Source organism: Hypomesus nipponensis, chromosome 18, assembly GCF_054491055.1.
Source record: "Hypomesus nipponensis isolate SF chromosome 18, ASM5449105v1, whole genome shotgun sequence".
Lineage (NCBI taxonomy): Eukaryota > Metazoa > Chordata > Actinopteri > Osmeriformes > Osmeridae > Hypomesus > Hypomesus nipponensis.
The window spans coordinates 15,522,248-15,544,671 of NC_140378.1; the positions used below are offsets into that span (position 1 = coordinate 15,522,248).

Consider the following 22,424-nt stretch of genomic DNA (forward strand, 5'->3'; position numbering starts at 1 on the left):
TATCAACCATAGAGAGGGGTCATGAAAACAGTGATTATTTTGTATCTTGGATTGTGACTTAATTGAACACGAATGTCTCTGATCGCCACATTGACTTTGAATACAGGATTACAAATGATTAGATCCACAGGTGCATTTTGAACAGGGGGTTTGGGGGGGGGGGGGTTGGTGGACTGTGGAATGAGTGTTTATTGCGTAGTTAGAACAGCAACAGTTATTGCGTAAGCAGTCGGGAACAGGAGACATGGTCTCTCCAACACATCTCAGTAGGCCTTTCAGACTGGGCCACAATTCTGTCTCTGCACCAGGCTCCCTGTGAGCCCTGATCTGGAAGAGCAATATCCACTAACCGAGAGAGAGAGAAAAAAATTCAAAACCCTAATCCAAAATATCTACATTTAAGTACGTCAATATCATCTATGAGAAAAACTGTCCTTCTCATGAAAAATAAGAACACAATAACAATATTGCCAATAATATAAATGTATCAGGGGCGAAAAATATGTTATCTTGGAGAACAACCAGGAGAGCCGTGGGTCGTCCCCCTCTCATTGCACAGTCCTGTCTGCTCTTGGTCCAGTCGTTCTCAACCCTGGTCCTCAGGGACCCCCTGTCCTGCATGGTTAGATGTTTCTTGGCATTATCACTCCTGATTCAAATGCATATTCGTTACCAGGCTTCTACAGAGCTAGATAACAACCCATTTATTTGAATCAAGTGTTCGGAGCAGGGAAACTTCTAAAACAAGCAGGACAGGGGTACCTGAGGACCAGGGTTGAGAACCACTGTCCTCGTCAGAACCAAACCCCCATGGTCAGTACGATATAAAGTTATATACAATCATCGTACCACAGTCTGCTTTTAGATCACACTGCCATGGCTCTCTCTCCCTCTCTCCCCTCTCTCTCTCTCTCTCTCCTCTCTCTCTCTCTCTCTCTCTCTCTCTCTCTCTCTCTCTCTCTCTCTCTCTCTCTCTCTCTCTCTCTCTCTCTCTCTCTCTCTCTCTCTCTCTCTCTCTCTCTCTCTCTCTCTCTCTCTCTCTCTCTCTCTCTCTCTCTCTCTCTCTCTCCTCCCCCCCCCCCCCCGCTGGGCTCCTGCACTGACTCATGGGTTATCTGAGGCACTCCGCACGCTCAGATCCATCCAGCACTGTCACACTCACATGTGAAGCCTTCTTTACAAGTTGAGTTGTTAAATTTGTCTTCACAGACTTCAGATTATGCTAAAACATTTCAACAGGGACTTCAAAGAGTCAACAGTCCAACTGTTTGGGTGATGTAAACATAAGACACATCTGTGATTGGACATTTGTCCATGACCAACTGACCAATCAGGGTTGTGAATAACATTCTGGAACATGGAAGCTCAGTACATACATGACTAAAAAGAAAGGTCCTCCACGCCATGCGTACTAGTAGAATCACAGGATAAGTGCTAAGAGAATAGCTTCCAACAGAACAAATGAACAACAATCTCTCTCTCTCGATTGCAGCACTACATCACACTGATAGGTGCTCTCTGGCCTAAGCACAAACACACAGCAGAATTAAAATAAATACAGCCGGCCATCTTTACTGAAGCCTTTACTGTGGTTTACCTGCTTGTCACCCCTCTGCTCCCATTGCTGTAGTGACGCATGTGGAGAAGAGGGGCGTCGAGATATGGGGAGGAGGGGGTTCAGCTCAGAGAGCAGGAAGTGGAAGACTACATACAGTTACTGCTGGTTTCTCATGCCCCTATGTTACATAACCTCTATAACCCATGACCCCAACCCTGCCAACCATCATGGCATCACACCTTCTACTAAAAATACACAGATAAACTCTATTGGTGTCATAATACTAATATGCATTATGTATAATTTAATAACTTGAAATGTGCCAAACAAATAACATGTATTGTTATTATTTTATTTGTACTTATTACTATTAACTTTGGTCCCAATCAGATCAAATGCATAATTAATCATTATTGAGTAAGAAAGGTTGTAGGGTGATTTCCTATCATTACTATACTAAACTATATTGCCTTGTCAGTTTGGAAACAAAAACCTCACAGTAGCCATGACAAATAAGAATGGCAGGTTAGTCAGTTAGAGATGACAACATACTGTCAGAGAGATGGGGACATAACCTGTTTGTGTGTGTGTGTGTGTGTGGGTGGGTGTGTATGTAGAGCAAACTCAGACAGTTGTCATCCCCTTCCTTCTCCCCCTTTCCTTTTCTTGTCTTATGTAAACAACTACCCATCCTCCTAGCCTCTGCTCAGGACCCACCAGAACCAACCAGGCCAGTGCAGAAACCTGGCATCGTAGAAAGATAAATATGTATCCCTTCATCACAAGAAGAAATGTCCCGGCTTCTTGGCCTGTAACTCCCTCGCTTCTCTTAGAAGAGCAGGCTCTGGCGTCGAGATATACTGTTCACTGGAGAGAGAAACAGAGAGGATGAAAAGAAGAGAGGAGATTAGTATAAACTATGGAAAATATACTGTGCACAGGCCAACACTGATCACTAGATGTCATGTGACCAAGCAGGGAGAAGGGAAGGACCATAACACCAGGTAGACAAGGACAGGCAGAGGAAGGTGTGCAATGACAGCATCCGCATCCTAGTTAGGAGCATGGAGGTGACCAGATCATTCTCTACAGCACACACACACACACACACACACACACACACACACACACACACACACACACACACACACACACACACACACACACACACACACACACACACACACACACTACTAGGTATTCTGTCTATTACCATGAAGGAAGCATGTTACTGATGTTGACACTGTTGTTCTTCAAGCAGATAGAGGAGTGGATGTGTATGACAGGCCCAGTGCAGCAGAGAACTACCTGGCAGGCAGGGCCTTCAACCCCAGAGCGGATGGAGAACCAACCAGACCGCGTGACAACCTGATGAATTATGCATGACTTTATATAAGCGCTTATTCCTCATCAATCCTGCATGTCAGGAAGCTATTGTTAGAGCAAGATTGCATAACTAATGGAAGGAATATTGATATATTTCTCTCTCTCTCCCGTTCTCTCTAACCTTCGTGCTGTTTGCGCTGACGCTTCGCACAGTGGTTGGGTCTCTGGGTGTGGGTGTTGCACTGGTCCTAAACGCCAGTAACATTGTGGCTGAGTCTGTGGGTGTCCTGAAAAACTGCTCGTTCAGTTTTAGTCTGCTAGATTCTGCATTGGAAATGAAAGCTGAAGTCTGACTGAAGACACTCAAGCATTCCTAGAAAACGAAGTGCCTCGCACACAGTAGTCTGCCTCGAGCCGGAACTGAACCAGATAGAAGGTACCACTCTTATCGTCTGCACACTCAGGTACAAACCGTTCTTCTGTGTTACCTGGTTAAGTACTTGATGAACTGTAAAGTACTATAAAGAACTATTCACTAGGTGCACATTGGAGCCACATAATCCCACAGATGAATCACAGCGTTATGTAGCTGTAGATGAAAGGACAAGAGGGATAAACACCAGCAGAGGATCTTTCTGGAAGAAAGAAACACGTTTTTTGGGAGCGACTGGACAGACAGATGGAGAAAGAGGGAGTAGGTTCGAACAGAACAAAGAGAGATGGAGAGAGAATAAGAGGAACGAGACAAGGATGGACAAGAGAGAAGGAGTGGTCTAGATTAAATGAATAAGGAAAGAGAGCACAAGAGCAGAGGGAGAGAGAGAGGAGGAAAGGGGGTGGTTCACAGCCTCCTGGGAAGAGGAGGAGGTGAACAGAATCTACCTAAGGTGTGGCGGAACCTTAGGCATCGCTGTAACAGTTCTGGAACACAGTGACCACGGCAACCATTACACACTTTCTCAATTCGGAAAGCACAAAAACGTCAGTCAAGAAATCAGATAGCAAGCAGTAGCAAATCATTTGAAAAGGGTGAACAACCCCCAAGCAGACAGCAAAGATACAGCATAAGTCAGTAAGACAAGAGCAGAAATAGTCCAGCAATAAAGTCAGTAAAACAATATAGCAGGCCATTGGAAACAGACACCATCCTACTCACCAGAGTCAGATAAGGAGCTGGTTCTGATTCCAGCCTCCTTCTCCAGCTGAATGTCTTGAAGTGCAAATATTGATGTACCTGGAAAACAAGATAATTCATGTTAGACTTGATCTATAGTATCAACACAAGTGTAAAAAACATTTGACTGATTTCCCACAGCCTTGAAAGAGACACATAGCACAACAGAGTCTGAGGAAGAAGCCAGGGGGCTGGTAAAGGTGTCACTCTGTCATCATCGGTCACAGCCAGCTCGGCTGTGTGAAGGACACTGTGCTGCCTTGGCACTGTCATCATATTTCCCACACATTTCAATCTCATGGAACAGGGAATATGATTTGTTGGTTCAGCACAGTATTTCATGTGTGTGTGTGTGTGTGTTGTTGTGTATGATCTCACTATCAGGCAGTGTGAGGACTCTCTCTCCCAGGCTGTGGAAGTACAGGTGTCTCATGGACTCCTCCGCTGAGATGCGCTTCTTCCCTTCAAACTGAACACAAGCGCAAACATACACCTTTATCTCGCTGTGCCTTGAGATGACAACAGGAATGCCAAGTGAGTCAAATCAAGCAGTCTCTGTTGAAAACACAGCAGTCTCACCTGCAGCAGCTTAGATAGCAGCTCCACTCCTTCATTGTCCAGTCTGAAGAGGGAGCAAGACGTTAACAAAAAACATCCAATCGGGACACGGCATTAACCACGTCATCCAGTCACCAACAGGTTGAAAGGTGGGTCACCTTGGGGTGTGGTTGTGCAGACGGTCGGCACGGTAACGAGGGTAGTTGTAGGAGATGAAGTCCTCGTTGGAGGTGATACCAGGCCACGTCTCCTCTGTAGGAGTTCCTGCAATACACAAACACACGTTACACTTTCAGGCAAGGGACATCTTACCGATTCTAGGTTTATATGTTTGTTTGTGCACATGTGTGTGTGTGTGCTCACCAAGCAGTTTGAAGATAAAGTGCAGCTCCTCCTCCACTGTGGAGCCGGGGAAGAGAGGACGGCCTGTCGACATCTCATAGAAGATGCACCCCACGCCCCTGGAGGACAGGAGGAGAATCACAAGACCGGTGGAGACAGAAGGATGAAAATGGAGGGCTACGTCAGTTTCACTGTCCAACGGCAGTCTATAGAGTTCATACGTATGTGTGTGTGTGTGTGTGTGTGTGTGTGTGTGTGTGTGTGTGTGCGTGCGTGTGTTCTCACCACATGTCGATGTGTGTGGAGTAGTCAGTGCTGCCCAGCAGGATATCAGGGGGGCGGTACCACAGAGTCACCACCTCGTTGGAGTACGTCTTGGTGGGAATGGACTTGGCCCGAGCCAGACCTGGAACAGATGGCACGGTTCAGATTGAAACTGACCTGGGCCAGAACCAAAATACTCTCTATATATCTAACTGAGAGAGACTTTGAAGCTCCACAACTAAACACAAATACTTTGTTAACGAGTCTTGTGGGGCATTAGCTCACTGCCCTACCCGCTCCTGGGGAAGAGATTACTCCACCCAACAGCTTCATGTCCCTTTGAATAATTCGACATAGCGAGCACTCAAAAACAGGCTTCCTGGTTGTATGCTGGCTGGTGGTGTGTCTTTCTGGTAGGTCACCAGTGGTGTGTGTGTGTGTGTGTGTGTGTATGACATTTCCAGTGAGTTAACCAGCTCTGGCAGAAAGTCACATCGCCCAGAATAGTCCTGACATGTCTGCTGGAGACACACTGGCTCTTCTCCAAGAAAAGAGCGATTTAAAGGCCCTGCAACCAACTTGAGGCCGCAGAGACAAAGAGAAAAAAGAGAAATTATTGGGGGGCATAAATACTTGATCATTTGCACAAATTATGAAAAGACACGCGAAGGGTGATGAATACACTAAATATATGGTCCTCTATAGTCCTCTATCAGAGCTGTTTAACAGGCTGGAGACGTAGACGTTGGAGTGGTCTGTCCCTCTGACAGACAGAGGCTGGCTGTGTGTGCTCCTGATAACACTGGGACTGCCACTTGGCTTGGCTGACTGGTGATGGTGATGGGCACGTCAGAGGACGTCCCCCCTGAGGGAGGTTGCATCACAGACACACAGGCTCTGAGACGGAGGGAGCTCCGGGGGTACTGACCAAAGTCAGCCAGTTTGAGCTCCCCACGCTCGTTGATGAGCAGGTTCTGAGGCTTGAGGTCGCGGTGGAGGACCTTCCGTCGATGGCAGTAGTTCAGACCTCTCAACAGTTGGAACAGGAAGAGCTGGAGGGTGGGAGGGGTGGGGGAGGAGGGGCAGGAGGAACAAGAACCAGGAATCAGGCACTAAACCCAGTCAATCTTACATAAGGGCTTCGGACATTTGTTGTGTGTAGTCATGCGGACAAGTCAAGCTGACTCGTCTATGCGTGGTCTGCCATGTGTGTCTCACCTTCACATTGTGGATGTGGATCGAGTTGCCACAGTCGTCCAGGTACTGCTTCAGGTCCTTATCCTGTAGGAAACAAAACTCTCATCACTAACATGCCACAGAATAGTTACACTATACAAACACACACACAAACAGACAGGACCCACATCCTACAAACCCTAAATGCACGGCATCCATGTCTGAGGCACAGCTGGGAAGGATTATAAGAGGCTAGAGGATGTTCTTACCCCAATGTGAATGCCTGCCTATTTGTGTTTGTGTGTGAGTTAGTAGTCGGTCTCCTCATGTTTCCTTCCCTGTGTGTATGTGACCATGTGTGCGCGCATGCGTGACTCACCAAGTACTCAAAAACCAGCGTGAGCGACTTCTGAGTGTGAATGATGTCATGCAGGGTGACTATGTTGGCGTGTTTGAGGTCCTTCAGCAGAGACACTGGAATAAACAAACATCACATCAATGATCCCTGTCACAGTACACCAACATAAACATTGCCTTATAGGAAAACAGACACACACACACACAAAATACATTTGGCAAATGTCATTTTAACAATTGTTGTTTATAGTTCCTTCAGATATATCTATATACAGTGCATTTAATGTCCCTAATTCTCCATCGGACTATGTCGTATTTAGTGCAACAATTGTCAGTAACAGTTGTGTCTGTTTGAGATCTTCCCTGAAAATACAGAAGCCAGTATTTGGCCCTCTTCAGATTCTCTTCAACCTTCCACCCTGTCCTCCAGGGAGAAACGTCCACTTATCTGAGCAGCTTAGATCCCCTACCCAGCCGCTGTCCTGCCTGGCTGGGAGGCCTCAGGCCTGGCGGAGGCTCTGCTCTCTGGTTTCCACCCTGTTAGCCCAGGGTATTTATAGATCTGGGTCTGCTCGCCTGCCTGCCTGCCTGCCTGCCTGCCTGCCTGCCTGCCTGCCTGCCTGTCTGTCTGTCTGTCTGTCTGTCTGTTTGTCTGTCTGTCTGTCTGTCAAGTGTCTGCCTGCCTGCCTGCCTGCCTGCCTGCCTGCCTGCCTGCCTGTCTGTCTGTCTGTCTGTCTGTCTGCCAAGTGTCTGCCTGCCTGCCTGCCTGCCTGCCTGCCTGTCTGTCTGTCTGTCTGTCAAGTGTCTGCCTGCCTGCCTGCCTGTCTGCCTGCCTGTCTGCCTGCCTGAGAAGTGTCTGCCTGGGCCCGGAGCCCGGTGTGGTGGCCTAGCTCGCTGTCAGGAGTCTCACCTTCTCTTATGGCGGTGCAGGGCGCTCCCTCCTCGTGCTCCAGTCTGATCTCCTTCAGGGCCACCAGGTTGTCTGTCAGCTTGCTGCGGCCCTTGTACACCGTAGCATACGTCCCCTACAGACACACAAACACAAGGTCCCTGTAGCTCAACAATACGTAAGACAATCTACCAGGCACAAAGCCTGACCGCACAAAAACCCCAAATATGGGGAAGTGGAAGGGATTTGGGGGAAGCTCTAGAATGCTTGTGTGCATTATACCTCTCCTAGCTTGTCAAGTTTCACGTAGGTTTCCAGCTTCCCAAAGCCGATCTCTGACTAGGGAGAGAACACACACACACATTACCGCTTATAGACAGAAACGTTGCTGCTTTACAACTCTCTGACTAAATACTGACTATTACCGTAATTTTCAGACTATAAGGCACACCGTTATATAAGCCGCTGCAGCTAAATTGAATGATGTGTACATATATAAGCCGCTCTGGACTATAAGGCGCAGGTGTTTAATGTTTAACTACCATATGTAAGGGTTCGTGCACAGAGGGGATTGTCGGGAAAGAGATGGCTGCTTGAGGAAGCTCCCATTTATTAACCGTTAGCTATAAAAATCCATAGATTAGCCGCACCGTTATATAAGCCGCAGGGTCGAAAAATTGAACAAAAGGCGCGGCTTATAGTCCGAAAATTACGGTATTCACACAGGTCGTATGTATCCAGAGATGGCACAGAGACAGACCAATATTAAAAAGTGGACCAATAGGGTTATACAGTATTTAACTATTTTTATCCAGACAATTTACAACTACCACTGTTGGTTAGTTATAATGCACCTAGTGTTTATCTACAGTCAAATCTCAGAGTCCAGAATACAGTGGAGGACTGACATTGCAAGACATCCTCTAAGACACAGTAAACACAAACTGTTCAGACTAAAATAAAGAACAAAATAGAACAGAATGAGGTGCAACAGGCAGGAGGAAATTGATCAGAGGTAAAGAGCTGCAGCTGCTCATGAAAGCTGCATGGCAGAGAGAGAGAGAGAGAGAGAGAGAGAGAGAGAGAGAGAGAGAGCGAGAGCGAGAGCGAGAGCGAGAGCGAGAGCGAGAGCGAGAGCGAGAGCGAGAGCGAGAGCGAGAGCGAGAGCGAGAGCGAGAGAGAGAGCAAGCAGTACCAGAGAGACTCGTCTCAGTCTTCGGCTCAGTGGTTTATCAAACAAGGGGCTGTTGAGGCTGAACTTCTCCAGGTAGCCATCTGGCAGACGGATGTCCGCTGGCAGAGACAGGCGCTTGTTTATATCCTAAAACACAGACACGCCCACATGAACACTGGAAGATGGATGGGTCAGTGGCGGCTTATGAACTTGAGTCAGCTTGTGTGTGTCTGTGTGTGTGTGTACCTCTGTAGAGATCTTGCGTCCAGGTTTGTCCCTCATGCGGACCCTGACAGGACTGTGGACCTCCTCCGAGGAGGTAGCCGACACCTGGTCACTCTCACCATCAGAGCCCATCTTCACATCCTCATGGACGATCTCTGAAAACACACACACAGACGCTCAACACGAATACACGCTCTACACAAATCAACACACACTTCAGATGCAGACATACACTAAACATGATTACACAGACAAGTCCAAACACACACAAACTGAGCAAATACTCATGAGTCCTGAATATAACAAACATATTTGAAACTACCACTCAAGCGCGCTGCCCTGTTCTTGACATAGAGAAACTCACACACACACCCCACAGAATCCCCTGTGTGGTCATATAGGTGGATAATGCTGTGGCTGGGTGTTGTGGTTGTATTGTGGTTATGCTGTGAATGTTGAGGTCGTCACCGCAGGGTGCCTGCCGGTCAGTAACTGTGAAGCGTGGTTGCCCACATCAGCGTGGTGTGGTTGAGATGCCATGGGGGCCTGGGGTGCTGTGGTTACGGTGTGGTTGTGTTGCGGTCAGTACCGAGACGTGTGGTGTGGTTGAGATAGGAGCTGAGGCTGCGTCCCAGGCTGCGTGGTCGGCGCAGGTGGGAGCTGTAGGACTGGAGCAGGGAGTGCATGCTGAGGGAGCCCCCCGCCCTGCCTGAGGACCCCCGCACACTGCTACCAGGGCCACTGCCCCCCCGGACACGCCCCGGCATGGCCTCTGAGAGAGAAAAGAGGACAGGACGAGACGAGGGACAGTGGGCAATGCAGAGGGAGGTGGAGAATGGAGGGTTTGGGGGACGAGGTGTGGTGGTAGTTGGGTAGTGGGGTGAGGAGGATGGGGGTGGTGGTAGTTGGGTGAGGAGGATGGGGGTGGTGGTAGTTGGGTAGTGGGGTGAGGAGGATGGGGGTGGTGGTAGTTGGGGTAGTGGGGTGAGGAGGATGGGGGTGGTGGTAGTTGGGTGAGGAGGATGGGGGTGGTGGTAGTTGGGTGAGGAGGATGGGGGTGGTAGTTGGGTGAGGAGGTAGTTGGGTCGTGGAGTGAGGAGGATGGAGGTGGTGGTAGTTGGGTCGTGGAGTGAGGAGGACGGGGTAGAGATGTCAACACCAGGAGGGGAGGATGGAGAACAAGGGGGGGGGCACAGGAGTAACAGCAGTGAGAAAAGGACAAAGAGATAAATAGGACAAACAAACAAAAACCATATTGAACCCATGTTTGAGGAAATCATATTGGATGGATACATAAATAGTACAAATCATATCACAGCAAGGGGAGAAGTTGTGATCATGAGTGTTGGAGCACACAGGGAGGACAAGAAAGACAAGGGAGGAAAAAGAGAAGGTAAACGTCAACTGAAAACACAGAACCAACTAAACCAACCAGGAAACGCACACAGAGGCAAGTCCATCTTTCAGAGCATGCCTTGTAAGGTCAGAAAGAGGTTAATATTAGCAGACACCACTGAGCACAAGAACATTTACAAAGAACACCTTCAGTGCTACTAGTTGGCTATAGTTTGACATGACCTTACAGTGTCTTGCTTTAATCTGTACTGTAAAAGACAGAATAAATATTTAGTTGTCAATTGAAATCCTTTCCACATGGTGCACTTAAGCCAACTTGGTGAACTGAAGATGTTTCAGTGAAATTTCCTGAGAAAAGCATTATTAGAATGAGAGAAAAGAGAAGAGAAAAGAAGGATAGGGAGACATGCTGGAGGAGTTCTGTCCCAATATTCTGCCCTTCTGTCCCCACAGGAGTGCACAAGTTCAAAGGGGTCTGTGGGTCCCCAAGGGGGAAGCAGTGAGGTGAAGGAAACATGACGTCTCCTCTAGTATGGCTCAAACTCATCCAGCTTTACAAGGTGGCCTATAAAATATGTTTCATCTGAAATGTGAATATGTCTTATTCTCTTGCAACCCCTTTGGTGATACTTATATGTCATCGTATGACAGTCTAAGTGCAGAGGGAGGAGATGGGTCCTCCTGTCTGTGAGACAGAGGAGTGCTCCCTCCAGGGACTGGGCTGGAGGATTGGGACAGATTTGCCGTTGGTTCAAAAAAGAAAAACCGCAAAAGCAGGAAATGATAGGTTAGCTCCATGATCCAACACACACTCACTCCTCCTTGCAGGACGAGCTGTGTGTAGCGTCTGAAGTTTGGCGTTGGCTATGTCTACGTGTGGTTGCTATTTTCTTCCATTTGTGCCGCACTACCACCGTCACCACAGTGTGGCACAGAGCCTTGCACTGTCGCCTCACAGCAAGACGGGTTCGATTCCCAAAGTGGGCTATCTCTTTGCCTTTCTGTGTGGAGTTAGCATGTTCTCCCCCATGCTCACAAGGTTTCCACTGCAAAGAACCCCAATAGAAACATGGCGAACAGAGAGCTCTCCCGCCCTATATGAGAGGAACACCGGCCCCCCGGTCGCCCTGGGGTCCCTGGCTGCTCTCGGAGGATGGACAACGGAAAGTGCAGAGGACACATTTGGAAGGCGGACACTTCCTGCATGCATGTGTTTTGAGTTTCGCCTCTCCCTGCACTTGTCGTGCTGACAAATAACAGTTTGGTCTTCTCCTTCTTCAGCGGAGCATTCAGTGACACCACCACGACATGAAGGATGAGTCAAACTAAAAGTCTGCAAATCGAGTCATCGGTTATATCAGGCAGACCGCTCATGAGATTGGTTGGTACTGTACACGTTCCAACTATAGACAGACCTTATACGGCCAGAGCCAGACATCCTTTCTCATTCTTCCACTGTGTGAGTTCCCCTGTCTAACTTAACTAAATATGATTTCCCCCGGTTGCGATCATGCAGAGAGTGTGTGTGCACATGTGCTTGTACACCCATGCTGGTAAGGCTTTCTGTTTCGTCACACCAGAATACCTGTACCCGCAACATACCCACATCCCTATACCCCACATCCCTATACCCCACATCCCTATACCCCACATCCCTATACCCCACATCCCTATACCCCACATCCCTATACCCCACATCCCTATACCCCACATCCCTATACCCCACATACCTATACCCCACATCCCTATACCCCACATACCTATACCCCACATACCTATACCCCACATCCCTATACCCCACATCCCTATACCCCACATCCCTATAGCGCACATACCTATACCCCACATCCCTATACCCCACATACCTATACCCCACATACCTATACCCCACATCCCTATACCCCACATCCCTATACCCCACATCCCTATAGCGCACAGCCCATGTGACGGCGTGCGTCACCTCCGTACCTGAGTCGCTGTGGGAGGTGGCGTCCTGAGAGCCTATGGAGTCACTGAGGTTCTTGTCCCCAGTGCTGCCCCCCCTGAGGGTGAGAGAGAGCTGCCTCTTGATCTTCCTCATTCGATCCATCAGAGGCGGCAGGGGGGGGCGCGACGCAGAGGGGGGAGGGGCAGCCACCGTTCAGCCTCTCTGGTGGGGGAGGGGATGGGTGGGGGACAGGCAGAGAAACAATGTACATTTACCGATCGTTCGACGGTTGTCCTGATATTATTCTGTTGAGCTGTCAGTGTAGAGTTTGGTGGAGGCACCGAGGCGTGAAAGTGTTTATTTTGATGCTTTGAAAGGGAACGCTCATCTCTGCATGTGGGCGGATCCAACTGCTCGCTCTACAGATACTGTAGCAAGTCTGTTCTCTCGGGGGCGCTATCATGTTGGCAGTTCATGTTTACGGTTTCATCTGCACGTATATTACAACCATTACTCTTAAAACCTACATGACTCAAGAGACTCTAGAGCACAACAAATATTCTGTGTTCGATTCGACTTCAATGCATCTTAACAAGTCTTAACTTGTCAGACATGACTCAAGGGCCCCTGCAACAACTTTTTAGATTTTTAATTACAAAATTATCAAATAAAAAGGCACCAATAAAAAGGGACAAAATCTTCAAGGCAGGTCACAGGAGAGCAAAAGGAAACTAGGCCTACAGCATGCCCAGTCTCCCAGTCCTACAAGCATGCGTATCAATCTCCATCTGCAATGTAAAGAAAACCCCTGGACATCCGAGCTTCCCTCTGCCCTTGAAAAGCACCCCCCCTTCTCAACTCCTCGATGACTCCACACAGAAACTGAGAAACAGCAGCAGGCTGCCTCCTAAATAGCGCTAGCAAATGGCCAGTTCTCTAGAGCATCTGTGGTTGGAAGACTGCTCTGCAAAGCCCCTGTTAAGGGCTGCCAAGCCAGCAGAAGGACATGTTTTTGCCTTGTGACTAATAAGTCCATTTTGGCACAGAACAGTTGTGGTCGTTTCTGCCTCAATACAGAGGCCTTTTGATGCCACGAAAAGTCGATGACCCATAAAATAAATCACACACACACAGTAAAAGACATCCAGACGAATACACATTTCCCTAGGGCAATTTCGATTTATGACAGTTGTGTCTGTGCTTGGATAGTGGGGGCATGGGGTCAGCTGAAGGCTGGGGTGGGGCAGAGTAATCTTATGAAGCTTAGACAGACTGGGAGTAAGAATGTCTTTGTTTACAAAGACCTACAGCCATGTAAAGAATCCCCTTCTCATGGAATGTGGTCATCCTCCTCAAATCTAATCATCTGAAACCTGTGTCTTATCTCAACAATCCAGAATGCGTCCCCTGTCGATGGAACTTAGAACCCCCACGGGTGTTCCACTATGCCTGACCAATCAGATACCCTACTGGAGGAGCTCTTTTAATGGGACAACATTATACGATGGACAAGAGAACATGTTTGACATAGCTGGAATGGTTGACATGGTGAGAAGACTATGGAGCTTTTCCTCTTGACTGGCATGCACCAGTAGGAAAGCTAGCGGTGACATCTTAGACGTGACAAAGAGAGCAGCTCTCAGGAGCCGCTGGGTATGGGATCCTTTTTATTTTGTTGTTTGAGAACAGCTTGTGTCGTCTAATGTTTATGAACATTTCATGTTCATAAATAACGACAGATATGCTTAGTAATCCCGTAGGCACCAAACCTCATGAGCAGAGAAAGAGGCTGCAAGAGAGAAAAGCATTGTGTGACTGAACTATCAACATAGCCTCACTAAGTGTTATGTCCTGTCCTGTAATGTCCTAACCCAGTCGTTAGACAGCTCAGCATCACTGGAAAATCAACAAAATGTCCAATAATTGTCAATGCAGCATCTGAATTTAAAAGCACCTTCGCTATGGCACCTGGTGAAAAGCAGTCAACAAAATAGCTACCTGGCAATAGTAAACAGCAAAGACTATTATGTCGCTGGTAAACAGCAAAGATCATTGTGTCGCACCATCAAATGCACTGAAAATAAGAATACTTTATAGTGTGGCAAGCAAGCTAGTTTGTGTTTAATACAGTGATATTGCTCAACAACTACACCGGGTTCCTCTACCTAGCTATAGTTTAGCTACAGTTTAGTTAGCTTACGTTAGATTAGAAACCAGCAGACAGGTTAGCACAGTTTAGGTTGCGCACAGCACGGCCTATGTATGGCTAACTAGCTAACGAGCTATCTTCAACGTGTTTCTCTTTCGGAATTGGAATGCGAGTCGGGTCTGAGAATTCTACAGTGGAATGTGGCGATAACGTGAATTCCACAACACATAATGTATTCTTCTATCAACGAAAGTGTCTGATCTAGTCACTACGTTGGAGATTTCAAGTGGGAGGTACGTCGATCTTTTGACATCAACCGTGGTTGCTTGACTGGATTCAACAAGCCAAACCTTGCAAGTAACATAAACTGTGGTTGGCTTGCTAGCAAGCTAACTGCACAAATAACATTGAAGTTCATAATTGTAAATATATTTATTGTAATGTTTTATTTTATTTTATTTGTTATCGTTTTGTCAATGTTCACAACAAGGACAGATTGCTTACCCGAGGACGCGGGATCCCGTATGCCCTTGTAATCTTAGCAACAATATCCCAAAGCCAATCGCGTCTCCCAGTAGTCTTCAGCCATGATTCTGCTGATAGGGATACCGGACCGTTTCTACCCTGTACGACTGCATGACCCGTTAACGTTCCCCCAAATTTCCCTAACGTTTAAGCAGCTGTTCTTTCCTATTCCAAATGCGGATTGGCGTAGTGGTAGAGCAGCAGCTGCGAATAGATTCTGGAGTCACTCACTCAGGATGAGTGGAGAGGTGGAGATACGTTAATTACGCATTCATTACCCGCCCCCCAACAGGCTGTCTGGCATTCCGATGCTTTTTTCCACTCTCTGAATTTCCTTGGTATATTTATCTACGTTTCTGGACATGTGGGAATGCAAAATTGAGGAATGTACTTAATGCCCCCCCCTAATAGATCAGGAGAGACCCAGAGTGGACTGACCCAAATTCCACCCTGCAAACTGAGACTGTACCACTTCTTGATGCGCTTAGGGGATATTGAGTACAGTAATACAGCACGTAGCCTAAGTGGATGAGCAACAGTCTTTCTTTGTGAATAGGTGATTTAACGTAACATGAGACAAACGAGAAAACTGAAGTGACACAAAAATCCGTTCACAACAAAAGTGTATAAAATACAATTTCAAGGAAGGTATGAGTATCGGTGTCCATTACAAGATTCATGTTTCACTCATCATGTAATAATTGACAGAAACCGACAATGATACTTAAACAAAAAAGCTATCTAGAAAAAACATGAAGACCTATCCCTTCAGCTGGGAGCCAGAGTGTTTGTCCAGACCCTCCCTCCTCTTAATACAGCCTTACACCACAAAGTGGAGCCAGGGGAGGAATGAACACTACACCTGGAAAACCCCTCTGCCCTGGAGGCCAAAAGGCTGAAGATCAACACCCCACAGTAGCTTCCTTTCCCTTCCCTCATCCCCTTGACTCCTTCTACTCTGACAGTGTTCGGCTTGGCAGGTGGAATCTAGTTCCTGGACGACCCGTCCCCCCCCCCCGTCCCCCCCCCCCCCGTCCCCCGTCCCCGTCCCCCCCCCGTCCCCCCCGTCCCCGTCCCCCCCGTCCCCGTCCCCCCCGTCCCCCGTCCTTTGTTTCCAGGCTTCAAAAAGATGGGGGGAGGAGCCGAGGGAAGGAGGCAAGTGTAGAGACGGGAATGCATCCAAGAGGGTTAGCAATAGCACCGCACCAACACTCTGGACTGGGCAGCTCAGTGTGAGTCATGTGAGTCCCAGTGCTGATATGTCCTGCTCTACTGTCCAGTGCTGCTGAGTAGGGTGCAAAGTGCCAAAGCTGTAGTATGGTTACAGTCACAAGTTGTCACTGAAAAGACCCATTGTACTTTATGTGTGGACTGGACATCAATTAACATTATGCGTGGACTGGACATTTATTGAATATTCAAATTACATTAGGGTTTGTAAGCCTTTTGTAACAATAGTCTGTATTTGGCTAGAATGGACAGAATAAGGGAATGTGTGCACAAAGTTCTGTTCTCATACACTGTAAACCACACCAAGAATGATACATCTATGAGCCGCAAGATGTCACTGTTCATCCAGTCTGTTCAAGGCTTAAGAATTTAATAAGGACAGATAAAAGTGTGATTTCAAATGGATGTGTGTATTTAAATTTCCGAAGTTCCGAGACATATCATTTCTCACAGGTTGAGGGGTTGGATCAAGATTCCTCTTACATATGTTTCACATTACATGTATGTGTGTGTTAAGGAGTGTGTGTGCGTCATTTAAAGAAATAGGAGGTGCTCTGCTACGAAATATCATCTGCATGCACATGTGATGCAGATTACATATGGCAGGGACTGTGTGTGAGCGTTTGTGTGTGCTTGTGGGAGTGTGTGAGTGAGTGTGTGTGTGTGTGTGCTCTGTGCTGTTCCTGTACCCTTTTGCCTCACAGAAAGCAAGCCAGAGGGTCAGGCAAGGCAAGGCTGTGTAGTTGGTAGCTTCCAACACTGCTTCTTTCCTAATGTCACTGGCCATGTTCTGCCCAGGTTGGTTTAGATGGTATTTAACATGCTATTTATGTTTGTTACTGATGTATGTTCTGCTAAGAAGAGATTTGCAGAAAGAAAGATTACACTTGTTATTATGGTCATGCCATTTGTGATGGCGCTTGGATTCCTGGCCAGACTGGGCACTCAGACATTTCTGTCCTCCTCCTCTGTGCTGGCTTTGACAACAAAAGAGAATGCTGCTTTCATCTATAGCATGTGCATGGAGGCAGGGAAAGGGGGTGGGGCAGAGAGAGAAACTGAATGTGAGAGAGACATGCAGTGAGAAAGTGAGTCTGTAGAGAGAGAGAGAGACATGCAGTGAGAGAGGGAGTCTGTAGAGAGAGAGAGAGAGACATGCAGTGAGAGAGGGAGTCTGGAGAAAGAGAGAGAGAGAGACAGAGAGAGAGAGAGAGAGAGAGAGAGAGAGAGAGAGAAAGGGAGAGAGATTTGTAGTGAGAGAGGGACTCTGTAGTGAGAGTGAGAGAGCGCACAGGAGAGAGAGAGAAAGAAGGATTATTGCATGATTGGCTGGAGAGGGATTTAAACTCTGCCCACTTGGGCTGTTGATCAGCTCTCCTCTCTCAGTCTTTGTGTACGTTAGTCTGGGTTTAGGTGCCCCAGTGTCATTGTCAGCATTTGAGCGTTTGTATGCAGCTGAGCCTGGCTCTGCAGTTTGACCTTTACTGCACATTCCTTTCAGCTCTCATCAAAGCTGCCCAGGAGAAACGGGGATTCGAGAGAGAGAGAAAAAGAGAGAGAGGGGGAGAGAGAGGGGGAGGGACTTAAGACAAAGTGAGGGGATAGAGGGCGAGAAGAGGGAAAGGAGAGGAAGAGTGTCCACTGGAGTGTCTGTGCGTGTGGTGAGCAACTGTGAGGGGAGGAAAGCAACAAAGGACAAGAGTCCATTGAGAAGATCTCACGTACAGCAGCAGCAGGAAGTAAGATGGATACTCTCTCATTCTCTTTCTAACTCTCTCGTGTGCACAACACGTCTGTCAGTGTTGCATGTGTTGCACTGCAGTAGTGAATTTCCAGTTGAATTGCTTGCTTAATGTGGACCACATTTGAAATAAGTCTTGTAAAGATGTACAAACATGACATGTCTGTCTTTAGAACCTCAATCTAACGACAGTGCTGTAAGGTTGGGGTAAGCATAAGCTTGAGGTTGAGTAATGCGAACATGTTAACTTGCTCAGAACAAATCAAACTCCGCCCACAGTACTAATGTTACCCATTACTGTTGGTTAAGTGAATGTATCCAGCCTTCAAAGCTACTGTCGGTAACTAACTAATCGAATCATCTGTCAAACATGTTTAAGTCATCATAAAACTGCAATAGTTTGTGTGTTAGTTTGAATTGATAGATGGTTACAAATGGACAGGTATTTTAGGATTTAGTTACCTGTTTATCATCAGCACATATTCTTCTTGCCTGCCTGCTTTCCTACCTGCCAGCTGGCCTGTTTGCCTCATGTTATCTTATCTACCTCATGGATGATGGGCTGTTTCATTTAAAGCCCCTTTCACACTGATAACATCTTTAATTTGTCCAGTCCTCCAGACTGTTTGTTGGTTCTTGATGTGTTAGGCTGGCGTTAGGCTGGTTCTGGTTTTTTCCTCTCAGGCAGAAAGAAACGAATACGCAGCTGCTCTCTGCCCAGACAGCACACATGCTCTGTATTGACACAGATTATGTCATATCAGCCTGTTGAAGCTTACTGAGCAGGAAAGCTGGATGAGATGAGTTTATCTCTGCTGGGTTAGGTTTGGTTAATCATTTCTGAAGAGGTAGGTAGTGTACAATGTCTTGAGGTGTGTTTTTAGCTGAAAAATTTGTCTGATAGATTTAGTCTCCTGGTTTAGTTTGGGTGCACTGTATTTATTGTACAGACTATATTTAACACTAAAATACCATTCAACAGGTAAGCTTAATATCTATGAATTATTAACTGGTATCTTGTGGAGTGTTATCAGTAGTATAATTACAGAGTATAATTACAGAGAATATTTCTATGGGGGAAGATTGTGTTGTTCCTCTCAAAGGTAGACCCCAGGGACACAGCTACCATAGCGACTGATAGCCTTGAAGCCTCAACCCTGCTTGATACAAAACCATATTTCAAAACAGAACAACTAGTGTCAGACCAAACAGCACCCAAAACCAGGCCAAAGGGCACCATCAATCGACAGAATTCTGAGCCAAGCTAAACAAGGCTTTGAGCCAGGCTAAACAATACTGAACTGGGCCAAACTCCCCCCATGCATTTTTTCAGCTCTCATTTTCACACAACAAGCAAGGGAGGGAGAAAGCAGGGAATGGCCTTGCTGACCGGACGGATATTTTTTTTAACCAGTGATTTATTGTGTCACGACCCATCGTGCACATAAACGGTAGCAAATGCACTGAAAACACCCCTTCCCTCAGTGATACTTGACAGACAGTGCTATTCTGTATGTTTGAAACATGCTCGTGTCCATGCATTGCAGTTGGCTGGACTCATCTTTAAGATTGCTATCAGCAGTAGATGCATTAAGCGTCTGGTCTGGTCTGGTTTTGAGATGATCTCCAGCTTCCTGACATACTTCATACTACACCATCATGCAAAGACTTAAGTGGGTGCAATCAAATAAAAGAACATGATTCTATCTGTTCAAAGCATGTAATTCTATCTTTTCTGACAATGTGACATACCATGAAAAATGAATGCATGTGAAACCGACAGGCCTGTGACAGATAGAGCCTGTCAGTTGGCACTTGGAAGTCAGGAAGAAGAAGTTTTACCGTCACGGTCACATGACTTCACCGAACAAATTGTCCAGCCTGAAATTGTAAAGCAACAAACACATGTACGCGCACAGACATGCTACCCACAGCACTCTTACACCAGACCATACTGGGATCACTTTCCTTCATTCTCTTTTCCCCCCCAAAATTCCCCCCCTCTCTAGCATGTTGACTGTCGTGGCGGTGTGTCTGGGCCTGCTGGCCCTCCTGTACAGCCTTTACACCTGGGTGATTCCTGCAGCGGTCCAGTATAACTCCTGGTTGGCTTTGCTCTGGCATGATGTCATTGTTGAGAAGACTCTCGACACCCTGACCAGTTCCACACGACCCCAGGTGGCCCTCAAAAGACACACAAACAAACAAACAAACAAACATACATACATACATACATACATACCCCCTTCTTTGATAGTATTTGAACTGTCTCTCTGTTTACATCTCTTATCTCTCTCTGTCTCCCTCTCTCAGCGTCTGTTGCGTGCGGTTCAGAGGAAGGCAACCAAAGGAGACCCCCAGAGTGTCATCTCTGCCATAGACTACTTCTGCAGGAACTCTGAGTGGGCCATGAACATAGGCGATGAAAAAGGTAGCCTCTCCTCCACACTCTGTCTCACTGATCCCTGAAGACATGTCTGTCTGTCGGTCTGTCGGTCTGTCTGTTCCTCTCTTTCACTTTCTCTTTTTGTGTTCAGACATTCATCTTTCCATCTCTCTCTGTGTCTCTTCCTATATGTAGGAATATATTGTCTGTCTGTCTGGCTTTCTGTCTCTTTTCTTTATAATGAGAGAATGGCCTTGAGTCTTTCAGAATGTTCAATCCTCAAAAACGAATTGAATGAGCTGTTCTCTATATCCATAATACAAGTGCTTCACTGCACACACAAACACACCCATCATAATATGTAACTTGAACAAGTCAAGGTATTTTCTTGTCACAGACTACCTCTGTGTGTGGCTGCTGAACTTGTGTGTGTGTGTGTGGGTGTGTGTGTGTGTGTGGGTGCGCCGTCTGTTTCTCCAGGGCCCATCTTGGACTCGATAGTGTGTGAGGTGAGTCCAGCCACTGCGTTGGAGCTGGGCACCTACTGTGGGTACTCCAGTGTGCGTATTGCCAGGCTGCTGCCTGTGGGAACCAAGCTCATCACGCTGGAGTTCAACCCAGACTACGCCTGCATCGCCAGGCAGGTCATCCAGCATGCAGGCCTGGAGGACAAGGTGAGGAGAGGACAGATGTGCAGGATTAAATCCACTTATCTTCTCCCATTAGAAATGAGACCAAAGATAGCATTTCTGAAGTTCTTTAATCCATTCCACATTCTTTCTATTCTATTCTATTGTTCTGTTCGGACATCATAACCATGGTTATTGTGTTGTGTGTGTTTGTGTGTCTGTCGTATGTGTGTGTGTCATCAGATATTTCTGGTGGAGGGAGCCTCTGGTGACCTGATTCCTAAGATGGCCGACATGTTTGGGATAAGCACATTTGACTTTGTCTTCCTGGACCATTGGAAAGACCGCTACCTTCCAGACCTCAAGTTGCTGGAGGTAACAACCACGAGCTGTATTTCAGACAACCACTCGTTCACCCCCTCCCTCTCATTCTTTATTTCTCCCACATATATGTTGTGTTTGACAAACTTGACGCTGTTTTTTTGTGAATGGGAAACTTTTATACAAAAAATTGTAAAAACAGTAATAAATTAAGGGACACATATGTACTCTGTATGTTTTCACATGGTAACCTTGGTAACACCTTAACTGATGCGACTGTGATTCTAGTTGGGGTGGGAGTCGAAGATCAGGTTTTATCATGGTCACTGACCAGCATTGACCTTGCACTTCCTTGTTTACCTCCCAGGAGTTACAGCTGTTGAGGAAAGGTTCTGTCCTATTGGCTGACAATGTGATCTGCCCGGGGACACCGGACTACCTGGAATATGTGAGAAACAGCCCTCGCTACGAGAGCCGTTACTTCCAGTCTCACCTGGAGTACACCAAGGTTGAGGACGGTCTGGAGAAGTCTGTCTTCCTGGGCTAACAGGTCTATAGCTCACCACAGTGTGAGTGCATGCCTTGTGCGTGGGGGTGAGTGTAGATATGGATCAAATGTTCCTCTCTTACTGTACTTATGGTACACTTGATATGGTACACTTGACTTATGGTGCACTATGAAAGGAACAGATGGAAGTGGTCGGTCAGTATACATTCTCTATACATCAAGTGCACTGTACGTATGAGTAGGCGTCATGTGTTCAGTCACGATGCCTTTATGGTTTTCTACAAAACCGTGGATTAGATGTTGTTTACCAGACATAAGTCTATAGGGATATACTATCACCTTACTGATGCTTTTCTCCTGCTGTCTTTTACAGAAATTTGCATTTTGTCCTATTTGTATCGTTAAGATGTTGTTCCCACCATCCTATGACAAATGACTTTTGCTGACATACATAAACAATTTCTGTACATCACTGACATTTTCATAGATGTCATGAAAGTGTTTTATCAACCTCATTAGGGTGATTTTTACTGTGGACCAACTCTGAATGATGTGTTGTATCACTTGTAACAACAGTCACAACATAATAAACCCATTTCGTACACCAAG

General features: G+C 46.8%; 2 protein-coding genes across 5 annotated transcripts; one reads left to right on the forward strand and one right to left on the reverse strand.

The window, feature by feature from the left end:
- Nucleotides 1-1,894: 1,894 nt before the first annotated feature.
- Nucleotides 1,895-15,276, reverse strand: cdk16 (cyclin dependent kinase 16). 2 transcript variants are annotated; one of them, XM_084679199.1, is made up of 17 exons: nucleotides 14,980-15,276; nucleotides 12,368-12,548; nucleotides 9,633-9,815; nucleotides 9,065-9,198; nucleotides 8,840-8,965; nucleotides 7,927-7,983; nucleotides 7,666-7,780; nucleotides 6,778-6,872; nucleotides 6,441-6,503; nucleotides 6,151-6,274; nucleotides 5,244-5,364; nucleotides 4,980-5,077; nucleotides 4,775-4,880; nucleotides 4,638-4,680; nucleotides 4,437-4,527; nucleotides 4,041-4,118; nucleotides 1,895-2,425 (listed from the first exon to the last, which is right to left on the reverse strand). In XM_084679199.1, the coding sequence occupies exons 2-17, from the start codon at nucleotides 12,486-12,488 to the stop codon at nucleotides 2,388-2,390; spliced, it is 1,593 nt and encodes a 530-aa protein (XP_084535325.1). In that variant the 5' UTR covers nucleotides 12,489-12,548; nucleotides 14,980-15,276; the 3' UTR covers nucleotides 1,895-2,387. The 2 variants fall into 2 exon arrangements, with proteins under 2 accessions (XP_084535325.1, XP_084535326.1); XM_084679200.1 differs by lacking the exon at nucleotides 9,633-9,815 and having other exon boundaries at nucleotides 14,980-15,265.
- Nucleotides 14,589-22,423, forward strand: comta (catechol-O-methyltransferase a). Of its 3 annotated transcripts, none has more exons than XM_084679203.1 (6): nucleotides 14,589-14,768; nucleotides 19,981-20,149; nucleotides 20,285-20,402; nucleotides 20,838-21,031; nucleotides 21,230-21,361; nucleotides 21,675-22,423. In XM_084679203.1, exons 2-6 carry the CDS (start codon nucleotides 19,982-19,984, stop codon nucleotides 21,852-21,854), a joined length of 792 nt encoding a protein of 263 aa, XP_084535329.1. In that variant the 5' UTR covers nucleotides 14,589-14,768; nucleotide 19,981; the 3' UTR covers nucleotides 21,855-22,423. The 3 variants fall into 3 exon arrangements, with proteins under 3 accessions (XP_084535329.1, XP_084535328.1, XP_084535331.1); XM_084679202.1 differs by lacking the exon at nucleotides 14,589-14,768 and adding an exon at nucleotides 17,830-17,969; XM_084679205.1 differs by lacking the exon at nucleotides 14,589-14,768 and adding an exon at nucleotides 18,641-19,878.
- Nucleotide 22,424: the final 1 nt, after the last annotated feature.

Coding starts and splice junctions, on each gene's coding strand:
- cdk16 (XM_084679199.1), bottom strand. CDS start 12,488: ATGGATCGAATGAGGAAGATCAAGAGGCAGCTCTCTCTCACCCTCAGG. Junction 9,199..9,632: donor CAACCACACCACACGTCTCG/GTACTGACCGCA, acceptor GTGTGTTTTCAG/AGATCGTCCATGAGGATGTG. Junction 6,504..6,777: donor CGCTGGTTTTTGAGTACTTG/GTGAGTCACGCA, acceptor TGTTTCCTACAG/GATAAGGACCTGAAGCAGTA.
- comta (XM_084679203.1), top strand. CDS start 19,982: ATGTTGACTGTCGTGGCGGTGTGTCTGGGCCTGCTGGCCCTCCTGTAC. Junction 20,150..20,284: donor CCAGTTCCACACGACCCCAG/GTGGCCCTCAAA, acceptor TCCCTCTCTCAG/CGTCTGTTGCGTGCGGTTCA. Junction 20,403..20,837: donor GAACATAGGCGATGAAAAAG/GTAGCCTCTCCT, acceptor CTGTTTCTCCAG/GGCCCATCTTGGACTCGATA.